Source organism: Myxocyprinus asiaticus, chromosome 18 (genome assembly GCF_019703515.2).
Source record: "Myxocyprinus asiaticus isolate MX2 ecotype Aquarium Trade chromosome 18, UBuf_Myxa_2, whole genome shotgun sequence".
In the NCBI taxonomy this organism is placed as follows: domain Eukaryota; kingdom Metazoa; phylum Chordata; class Actinopteri; order Cypriniformes; family Catostomidae; genus Myxocyprinus; species Myxocyprinus asiaticus.
The window spans coordinates 26,537,840-26,549,397 of record NC_059361.1 but is presented as its reverse complement, the minus strand read 5'-3'; the positions used below and the strand labels follow the sequence as shown (position 1 = coordinate 26,549,397).

Sequence of the window (11,558 nt, the reverse complement as noted above, 5' to 3'; positions counted from 1 at the left end):
CTCTTAAATATCTGCTTATTTACATCCAAACTGTGATTTAAAAAAAATATATATATATATTTATTTATTTATTTTTTTTTTTGGCCAGGCAGTGTATATTGCCTTATATCAGATTTCTTTATGGTATTGTGTCTTTCCATGTAAATCTGAGTTTTTGTCATAACCAAACATGACCTTGATAAGCAACAAATGGCAGGACATTTTGTCATTGTTTCACTTGGTTTCTATTTCTGTAGCATTGCTATGGGTAGCCCCGCCCACTGTGACATCTCATTGGTCCAAAATCCCACTCATAACTGTAAATTAAACATCAAATTTCTCTGACTGGCTGTGATTTGTGTCACATTGTGCAACAGTTTCATGCTCAGCTTGGACAGACAATTTGCTTATCCCTGAAAATATGTTTTGAACCTGGTTTGGGCACAGTGTTAGGAATCCTTTTACTTTGTTGTGGTTAGACTGTTGTTAGACTTTGTTGTGGTTAATTTTATGAAATGCTTTTTGCCTCACATAGAACATAATTTAAGTGTAATTTTAAAAAAACTACTCAAAGCTCTTTGCAGTGGCTGTAAAATTGTAGTATGTGAGTTCTTGCTTTACTTTATTAAAAGAGACCTCAGTTTGGGGTGTGTCTCTCCTTTAAAAAAAGAAAGATTAGGGCTCTGCGAATGTGCTTATGCATTATATTTATGTGACAGGAAACCAAGAGGCTATTTTTATTAAAGAGAATGTAAGTAATGTCTGAGGAAAAACTAAAATGAGTGTGTCAGCTGAAAAGAGTATGTCTGTAATTCTGCCTCAGAGTGAGTTAAATCCAGAGAGGGTGCCTTAGTGTATTAAGCAACGGAAGTGGACAGATTTAAGTAAGAGGACTGGGAGGATGGTTGCTAGATACAAACACGATGCTAGGGTGTTGTGAGTGGTTGTCTGACTGATCTGAGGGTTATTAGTGCACTGCTATGCGGTTGCTAGGGTGGTTGCTTGTTGATTCATTACTGTCCCAAGTCAAAAGAGCCCATCCAACTCTCTATGATATTCTGGACCCTACGTAGGGTTCGGGTCCTTCATTCAATGTCTTTCAAAGCCTGTTTTATTGTCCACTCCTTGTCTCTCTCCACTGGCTGCCGGTTGATGCATGTATCAAATTCAAGGCTCCGATGCTGGCATACAGAACAGTCACTGGGTCTGCTCCAGCATACCTAAAAATCATTTATGCAGAGCTACGCGCCCACTAGAAGCCTGCGGTCGGCAAAGGAACGTCGCCTTGTTGTACCAACACAGAGGCACCAAAACAATTTCCCGGACTTTCAGCTTCATCATACCACGTTGGTGGAACGACCTTCCCAACTCCATCCGTGAAGCTGACTCACTCTCTGTCTTCAAAAAACGACTAAAAACACATCTTTTCCATGAGCACTTAACCAGTCATTAAAAAAAATAAAAAAATAAAAAATAATAATAATAATAATTCCTGTTGCACTTTATTCTGTTTTGAATACTATTCTGATGCTATCAAAGTGAAACTTTGTAATACAGCACTTTTCATACCACTGTCTCCTTAAGGTGATTCGCTTATGTTTTCCTCTTTTGTAAGTCACTTTGGATAAAAGCGTCTGCCAAATGAATAAATGTTAATGTAAATATTTCAGGACTTCTGCCAGGCTGGAGTAAATAATGTCCACTAAATGAGCAAAAGTAAAGAGGATTAGGGAAGTAGCACCAACCAATACATTTTTTAATTACACACAAACACAATGGCTCCCTCCCTCGATTAGTCTCTGTGTACTGGACTTAAATCACCGGCTGGCATTTGTACCCAGGGAACATCTGCCAAGAATTATTGAGTCCAGCAGAGAGCTTGTGAACTCTGCCAACCACTGGCCGAGGGGATAGTAAGAGGGGGACAGGAGGGAGAGGAAGCAGGGGGCAGGGATCGAGAGAAGTGGGGAGGGAGGGCTGAAGTGAGAGAAGGGATTTGGAAAGAAGTCATGCTATGGAGGGATGTCAGTAAAACACAAAAGAAATGATACTTCTAAAAAGACTGGTCTTGGTTTTTAGAATTATCATGTCTTATACAACAGTTAGTTCTGGTCCTCTAATCTGATTGGACAAGTGACTTTCTAAGAGTGCTGCTATTTATTATATAAACACTGGTACGGTTCATTGTTTGTATAACTCCATTCAAAGCGAGTTAAATTTTCTCCCAAAGAGCTGCGGTTTTTAAAGTTCCCGCGAAGTACCTTATCGACAAGGGTGTAGCCACGGGTGGGCCACTGGGTCCAGGCCCACCCGGAATATTAGAGATTATTCACTGACTACAAATATATATTTATATAATGTAAAGAAAAAAAAAAAAAGAATTTAATTCTGTTCTCAAAAAAATCATAACAAATTTGTGAAACTGAGAAAATAAAATAAATAAATGGCAATGTGATCTAATTGACTGCTTCGCTATCAATCAACTCTTAGAAACATCATCAGCGCAGTAGTTGTCTGCCGGTAAGTGACTGTGAGCATGGCAAACAGGCAAAGTAAAACAATTGTTTTGAGTTATAATATTTAATTTTTTATTTTTTTTTAAGACGATTGGACAACAGAATTATTCAAATTGGTACTGGATATTGTCAGGGTGTGCACAAAACAGGAGATTTCCCCTCAGAAACACAGAGAAAATGATGAGGAACAAAGGTAACTTCACAATTCAAGTGAAGTCATTTGTATAGCACTTTTCAAGATACACATCGTTCCAAAGAAATTCTGGTGCATTTTTGGGCTGCCGCCTGCAATTTTTCACACTCATTTTAAAAGCTCACCATTCACACATACTTTGGACAAACTGCAAAAAATTGGTCTAATTTTTCAGAGAACTGCCCAAATAATAATAATAATAATAAAAAAAGACAATTATTCATAAATAATGTTGTATGTTTATAATCTTATGATTTTTTTGGCTTAACTTTGTAAACATGTAATTCTACTTCTGTTCACTCAACCTCATTTTGAAAAGTCTAATTTTATTCCACAAGGTGGTAGAAAGCACAAGAAAAAAATTTTTTTTTTCCTTATCACATTCCACAATATACAAATCTGAAATGTAGGTGGCGCTCTAACGCATTTTAGCCCTTACAGATGTGCTCGTCCATAGACATTCAGTCTAATTTTCAGCTCAAGCACCACCCTTGTTCTTTCATTGAATATCTTAGCATCTCAGTGGATTAGAAGCTCATCTAGGTGTCATTAGAAAGCTGAGATCCTCCCCTTTGTGATGATATAAAACATTTGGTCATCAATTGTAGAAAACATATTTTCTGATGATTTGTTTTGCATGCTTTTCCTTCTGAATAGCATATTTTGTTCTGGACATCTAAGATATAACATTGAATTATTCAGCCAAGCAAGCTCACAGACAAGTCAAAAATGGCTCATTTTTTAGAGAACTTCCTAGGGTAAAAGCAGATATAAACTTTTTATAGCTTTTTAAGCTATTTGGAGCTTACAGCAGCAGTTATTGCAGCATAAAAGAGACATTTGTATTTGATGACTTAAAGAAATATTTCATTTTGTGATTGTTTTGAAAATCTTTCAAACTGTGGTATTAGGGTGTAATGGGGTTCACAAGATGGGCAAGGAGGAGGCGGGAACTGGCAGAACAGTCAACATATAACTTTAATGACATAAATCAACTTAAACAAACATAAACACACAGATACACATACAGCGGCTGCGTGCTCTCTCTCTCTCTCTCTCTCTCTCTCTCTCTCTCAAACTGGCACCTCCGGCTCGTCTTTATCCCCCTCCCGGCTGATTAGGACAACTCGGCACCGGGCATGCATCCTCACGGCCTGGCCACGCCCTCCTCCTCGTCACACTCCTCCACCGCTCGATTCAGGCAGGGGAAACCTCCGGCTTGGTATACTTGGCGAGGTGCTGCCCTTCCGGCCATTCTTCTGCCTGCAGGTCTTCCCCACCTCTCTGGAGCCCTAGGAGAGACAAGGGGAGAGAGAGGGGAGAGGGAAAGCGAGGGGGAGAGACAGATAGAGAGAGAGAGGAGAGAGAAAAACTTGCACGCCGGTCCCCGGACACGCCGTCGCCTGGTCCTCAGCCACTCCTCCGCCCCCTAGTAGACAACAGCTGCTTCTCTCCTTTTGGATGGCAGCGAGTCCTCTGACCCCTGGGGGACGGTAATGGCTCCTCCGCTTCCTGGCGGACGGCAGTGACTCCTCCGTCCCCTGGCGGACAGCAGCGGCGAGGACTCCACGACAGCGCATCCCTTCTCCTTCCCTGGTTTTGGCACCAGTGTAACAGGGTTCACAAGTTGGGCAAGGAGGAGGTGGGAACCGGCAGAACAGTAAACATAACTTTAATGACATAAATCAGCTTAAACAAACATAAACACACAGACACACACACAGCGGCCACGTGTGTGTGTCTCTCTCTCTCTCTCTCTCTCTCTCTCTCGAACTGGCACCTCTGGCTCTTCTTTATCCCCCTCCCGGCTGATTAGGACAACTCGGCACCGGGCGTGCGTCATCACGGCCCAGCCACACCCTTCTCCTCATCACATAAGTCAACATTAACTGTACATTCACATTCCTGTGAGTGAGAGCTTTCATTTGATACTGTATATGACTTGTCCATTTATGTGCTATGTGAAGGACTTTTATTTTTATATAAATAATTCTACCTCATTACCTCTGGGGATGCTTATTTTCAACGCGAATGATTTGAGGCCTTATTTTGTTCTTTTAAGTAACATAAATGCAGAAGTGATGTTTATCTCTGAAAAGTTCAGATTCTAAGCTTTCAAATCATACCTCATATGCCTGACTTATATATATGGGTATACTTTTTTCGTGATATAGCGCCCCCCTTTGGACTCCATAGAGTTTAAGGGTTAACAGAAAGTCATGTCGTATCCTTGGAATCTCATGCCTTGGAAATATTCAGACTTACTGAGGGATATGACCCCAGCATTAAAAACAGACTAAAGACAATTCCTCAAAATGCCACTCGCGTCTTGAAAAACATAACAAATACAGAATTAACCGCTTAAATGCGCTACTTCACTGTTGTGGAAAATTAAAGCGTAGCTACACAAATCTCTGTATATATACACCTATTTAAATATATGTGCACCCACCTATTTTTATTTTGGCCCACCCAAAAGTCATTTTCTGGCTACACCACTGCTTGAAGAGCGCAGTTTTCTTTGGTCTGTTGACGTATTTCCAACTGAAACTGAAAAGTGATCTCAATACAGAGTTCGATCGCTTTTACACTAACGTGGGAATCAAACGATGATCTACTAACTGATCACTAACCCTAACCCCTAACCCTTTAATTTTTATTTCATGGGGTCTTTATGTTTAATACTCTTATCAAGTTTTTCAAATCAACAAAGCCTACCTCCCTACCCTAAACCTAAACCAATACTGTCATAAAAAGCAAATGAAAAACAGGTGAGGTTTTGGAGGTTTTAAATTAACAAACCCTACTTACATACCCTGAACCTTAAACCTACTGATTGTGTCATAAAAATCAAATGTGAGAAGAAAAATGCAATTGCTGAAGCAACCACATTATTTTGTGGTGCTTTATAACACTTTTGGCTTTCGGGCGATATTGCTTAAAATGCTCAAATGTGCACACGTGTTTTTTTAGAATTTTTTTTTTGAATTTTTTTTTTGGCAGAGAGCTTTGGTGGTTAATTGGCTGCCTGGATGTTTATTTTAGTATGCATGTGTGCACAGGCAGGTGTGCAGATGGCTAAAAGTCAGAAGGTAACTGCCCAACCTTATGTTAATTTCTTTCTTTCCCTCTCTCTTTTTCCCTCTCTCCCCATCCCTCTGGGCACCGTGCAGATGTTGCAGCCTCAATTCAAACCCCACAATATCCAGCAAGTTCTACAGAAACTATTCCAGGTAATTCCAGGCCATTCCCCATATGGTTCGTGGGACCCTGCTCGCTGTCTACGCTGTGCCGTGGTGGGAAACTCGGGTAACCTCCGCGGGACAGGTTATGGTCCAGTGATTGATGGCCATGACTTCATTATGAGGTGAGAGAAAGTCTTGAAATGGTACTGGGAAAATAAAGTAGGGAAAGAAAATGGTCATTTGTGGTAGTATTCCAAATTCATACAGCATTTCCAAAGTCATGGAAAAACAGAAATTCAGAAAAGAGTGTTGGGTAAAAATTTCTCTGTAAGACATGATGCATGATTTGTGAGCCAATAGTTCTTTAGAGTCAATTCTGTTGCATTAATTAGGCAAACCATTTCACAAATTGTTCTAAATGATTCTTTTGCACATTGGTTTGAATCATAATGATATCAAAAAGTCATACAAATTCATTGATGAAAAAGTGTGGGAACCCTTTTCACATATGAGATTATATAAACGGTATATAAAAAAAGAGATTGGATCCAAATCTATTGTTGTTTTGAAACTGCCAAGAAACATGAATTAAATGCCCTTTTCTTTAGAATGAGTATTTTCTGGGGTACAGGTCACCGTCAGAGATGGTGGATCGACATTTACTATTGCAGGTTTCAGTCGAATGAACATTGCAAAGGGCAAATTGTGCATATCGCAGCTAAAAGAAAGAAGAACAATAATGACCTGGGGGAGACACTGAAGGATGGTGTATGTTTAGTTGAGATCACAGAGACGGAGAAACAGAAAGAGATGAAGGCTATTTTTAGTGAAGCCTTTATTGATTCAGCTTAGAACTGTTAAATTAATCCCCCGTCCTTATCCGTATCCATCTCTTTCTTTTGCCCTACAGCAGCTGTCTCTTTGTCTCTTTATTTGTGTTTAACTGCTGTTGGCTCTCATTTTGACACTGTTTAATAGATGGGTTAAGTGCTCTCTCTCAGTCAAATGAAGTTGCAGTGGCTCTTTGTTGGTGAATGGAAATTTCCATTCATTGAAAACATTTCAATACAATGTTTTAAATCAGCTAGCATCTTTGTGTTATACCCAATGCCACACGACAATACTTTGGTATTGCATATTGGTGTGAATTTTTGATTAGGAATGAACACATTCGGTACTGCTAAATGAAAATGAAAGTGTCTCCAACTGTGCTAAATGCTACAACAGAGCTGCCTTCCTTGCAGTTTTATAAACAAAGTTTTCATTATAAATCTGAGGATTGTGCCATGTTCTTTGGCCTCAGTTTATTAGACATTGATGATATGAGGGGGAAAAACACTGGTTTGTTTTGAGATTTGATTGGTAAATCTTTTCCCTTGCTTTAAGAGAAGCTTTGAGTCTTAAGAAGATAAAGAGAGAGAGGCATGTACATTTGATGTTGTGCATTTAAATCTCCAGGACTATTAGATCTAAAGCTGTGTTAAATCCTGATGCCTGAGATTCTACATGCATATGAATGCAAACAAAACACTTACATAAACATAATTTCTTAGAAATGTAAGGTACTGGTAGTTCTCGGAGTTTGAGTGAGTAGATGCATAAGATAGGTAGAGAATGAGAGTGTTTTGTTGAGAGAATATGAGTGGGTGAAATCTGACATTCATCAGCAACAGATGCATATATTCAATAGAAAGCCGTACATGAAGTTGAATGCCGCTTTTCTGTTGGTTCAGGGTTTGTTTCAGTGGAATGCATTTCATGCTCTCCAAAACCTGTTTCCAAGAAGTGAGGGAATATGCTCATAGTCTAAATCACTCGGGGTCTGTGTGTTCCAGGATAAACCTGGCTCCCACTGTAGGCTATGAAGAAGATGCAGGCAGTCGAACCACACACCACTTCATGTACCCAGAGAGTGCCAAGAACCTGGCGGCCAATGTTAGCTTTGTGCTGGTGCCCTTCAAAACTCTTGACCTGTTGTGGATCACCAGTGCCCTCTCCACCGGCCAGATCCGCTTGTGAGAAGAGTAACACTGACACAAAGATGAAAGAAAAACAGCTACACATAGATTTTTTTCCTACCCACATTCTCTCTCATCTTTTGTCACTCTGACATCGTCAATATTGCATAACCGGAGATTTCTTATAGAGCAAATTTGGACCCACATATAAGATTCTACCTTCTGAAATGCACACAGTGACAATGGCCATGACTGTGACATTTTGTGAGTGTCAGCTGTGGGAGTGAATACCCGAAATTATCGTTCCATGCATGTACAGAATACAGAAGTTGCTCCTAAAACTGCAGTGATTGAGGGTGATAACCAGAGCATATCTTTGGTGTCTCACAACTATTAATGAGAAACATGGAGGCCAACAGCTTAAAGGGATAGTTCACCCAAAAATGAAAATTCTCTCATCATTTACTCACACTCATGTCATCCCAGATGTGTATGACTTTCTTTCTTCTGCAGAACATGTATTTTTAGAAGAATATCTCAGCTCTGTAGGTCCATACAATGCAAGTGAATGGTGGCCAGAAATTTGTAGCTCCAAAAAGCACATAAAGGCAGCATAAAAGTAATCCATAAGAGTCCAGTGGTTAAATCTATGTCTTCAGAAGTGATATGATAAGTTCCAGTGAGAACAAATCAATAATGAAGTCCTTTTTTACTATAAATCTTCACTTTCACATTCTTCTTTTTTTGTTTTTGGCAGTTCACATTCTTTGTGCATATCGCTACCTACTGGCCAGGGAGGAGAATTTATCATTTAAAAGGACTTAAATATTGATATGTTTCTCACCCACACCTATCATATCGCTTCTGAAGATATGGATTTAACCACTGGAATTGTGTGGATTACTTTTTAATGCTGCTTTTATGTGTTTTTTGGAACTTCAAAGTTCTGGCCACCATTTACTTGCATTGTATGGACCTACAGAGCTGAAATATTCTTCTAAAAATCTTTGTTTGTGTTCAGCAGAAGAAAGAAAGTTATACACATCTTGGATGGCAAGAGGGTGAGTAAATGATGACACAATTTTCATTTTTGGGAGAACTATTCCTTTAACCTGTTGGTTTTTGATAATTACAAACCAAAGTTATATTAGTGGCTGGCAGAGTTTTGTGATTTATGCTGAATGGAATCACTGCATTAACAAATAGTTCAGATCAGTTCAGTACACATTACTTTTTTCTCTTTATTTGGAACGATTCCAATACAATGCATTCTTCAAACGTCAGTCATATTTATATTTAACATATACTAAATAATATAATTAAGGAATAGGATTAAATCAAAATAATAATAGAAATACAATAATAGACACTGGATTTAATAATTCACTTACAAATTTTCAGTAGTGAATTCTGTTATAGAATGTCACTCTTGTAATAACTGAACTCTTTGTGATACAGAATAGAATAGTGACAAACACACAAAAGAGAAGTGACAATTAAACATTCCTTCATTCTGTCCATGAGCACACTGCAGTGTTCAACAATATTCTCTGCTTCACTAAGAAACATTTGAAAGTCAGTAACAGTTCAGCTCACAGGTCTTTAAGAAAAGAAAAATAGAAGTCTGAAGTGGGAAAACTAATTCTTCATGTCTCCCTCTTTCTCAGTACTTACGCTCCAGTGAAGCAGTTTCTGCGCGTGGACAAAGACAAGGTAATATACTGTATTCTCATCCCATCTCGCACCTTTCACATCTGTACTATATGAATTAAAGGGATAGTTTCCCCAAAAATAACAACTTTTGTCCACTTACCCTTATGTTGTTCCAAACCCCTTTGACTTTTTTTCCTCTGTTGAACACAAATGATGTTAGGCAGAATGTTAGCCTCAGTCACCATTCACTTTCATTGTATGGAAAAAAAGATGCAATAAAAGTAAATGGTGACTAACATTATACCTAAGATTTTCATTTGTGTTCCACAGAAGAAAGTCATATGGTTTTGGAACAACATGAGGGTGAGTAAGTGATGACAGAAGTTTAATTTCTGTTTTACCTGGGAACAATCTTGTATTCAATCTTTAACTGTGCCTCTACAAATCTCCTCATGTATTAAGTTTGTTAATTGGATCCTCATATAATGTCCTGTAGGTGCAGATCTTCAATCCAGCTTTCTTTAAATACATCCATGACCGGTGGACACGCCATCATGGCCGCTACCCTTCCACTGGCATGCTAGTCTTGTTCTTTGCTCTACATGTGTGTGATGAGGTAAAACCCAAGGGCAGGATAGCACAGTACATCAGTCCTTGTATGCAAAGAAGTTATTAAATCAGTTCATTGATCCATTAGTGATGTAGTGTTTTTTTTTTTTTTTTTTTAAATACATACACGCATAATAGAAATTGTATAATTTATTTTATGTCCTGTAACTGGTGGTCACCATTTCTTTCAAGTTTTTCACTATTTTTAATCTCCCTTTTTCCCTCACTAGTTCATGGTCCTACAGCATGACAAATACATTTTTAAAAGTTCAAAAATTCCATGTATTCTCTCAATTAATATTTGGTCATAAAAGTTGTTCATAACTGGCAAAATGTTGTTGAAAATAATTTTAGATGTGAGTCACACTGCAGGGTATGTCAACTACCTTCACTTATACTCACCAAGCACTTTATTAGGAACACCTGTACGCCTACTTATTAATGCGATTATCTAATCAGCCAATCATGTGGCAGCAGTGCAATGCATACAATCATGCAGATACGGGTCAGGAGCTTCAGTTAATGTTCACATCAGCCATCAGAATGGGGAAAATTTTTTATCTCATTGATTTTGACAGTGGCATGATTGTTGGCGCCAGACGGGCTGGTTTGAGTATTTCTGTAACTGCTGATCTCCTGAGATTTTCACTCACAACAGTATCTAGAATTTACTCAGAACGATGCCAAAAACATCCAGTGAGCGGCAATTCTGTTGACCGAAATGCCTTGTTGATGAAAGAGGTCAACGGAGAATGGCCAGACTGGTTCGTGCTGACACAAAGGCTATGGTAACTCAGATAACCCCTCTGTACAATTGTAGTGAGCAGAATACAATCTCAGAATGCACAACATGTCGAACCTTGAGGCGAATGGGCTACAACAGCAGAAGAACATGTCTGGCACTTTATTAGGACCATAGTGTTCCTAATAGTGATGGTTCATTTGTGAACGAATCTGTCTTTTTGAACAAATCTTTTAAGTGAACGAATCATTCTCGTTCACCTCCATACACTGACTCATATTTGTCGTTCACTGTCGTCTCTCCCTTTCGAAGCCAATGAGCTCTTCTGCTTTTCATGCCTGTAAAGACTGACTATAGCATGAGCCAATCGCATTCGTGTGCATGCTGTGAAGAAGCATATCATTGGTTTGACCCGCTGAATGAATATGCTCCTTCACTGAAATAGTCGGTCATTTGAGTCTGAACAAGATGAGATGTGATTCGTGAACGAACTGAATATACTGGTAAACTCGTTCACGAATGATTAGTGAACGAAGATCTGCTGAACAACTGAATGAGATGATGCTTGTGGTTTGTTCAGTTCGGCATGTGAGTCAGTAGTGTTCAACAAGGAGAGACGGGTGAAATGCACTTAAGACAAGTTTATACAGGTATACAAAAAACACAATCCCCAATTTTTGAATGTGTAAAAATGACTGAAGACCATACTGTAAAAATAACATT

General features: G+C 38.9%; 1 protein-coding gene across 2 annotated transcripts in view; it reads left to right on the top strand.

Annotated features, from left to right (window-relative positions):
- LOC127456423 (CMP-N-acetylneuraminate-beta-galactosamide-alpha-2,3-sialyltransferase 2-like) overlaps positions 1–11,558 on the top strand; it is a 34,941-nt gene that overhangs the window by 19,429 nt on the left and 3,954 nt on the right. For both annotated transcript variants that reach the window (XM_051724904.1, XM_051724903.1), the window contains exons 5-8: positions 5,862–6,055; positions 7,709–7,888; positions 9,499–9,544; positions 9,981–10,100. In XM_051724904.1, coding sequence (XP_051580864.1) covers positions 5,862–6,055; positions 7,709–7,888; positions 9,499–9,544; positions 9,981–10,100 — 540 coding nt within the window. The remainder of the gene's footprint in view (positions 1–5,861; positions 6,056–7,708; positions 7,889–9,498; positions 9,545–9,980; positions 10,101–11,558) is intronic.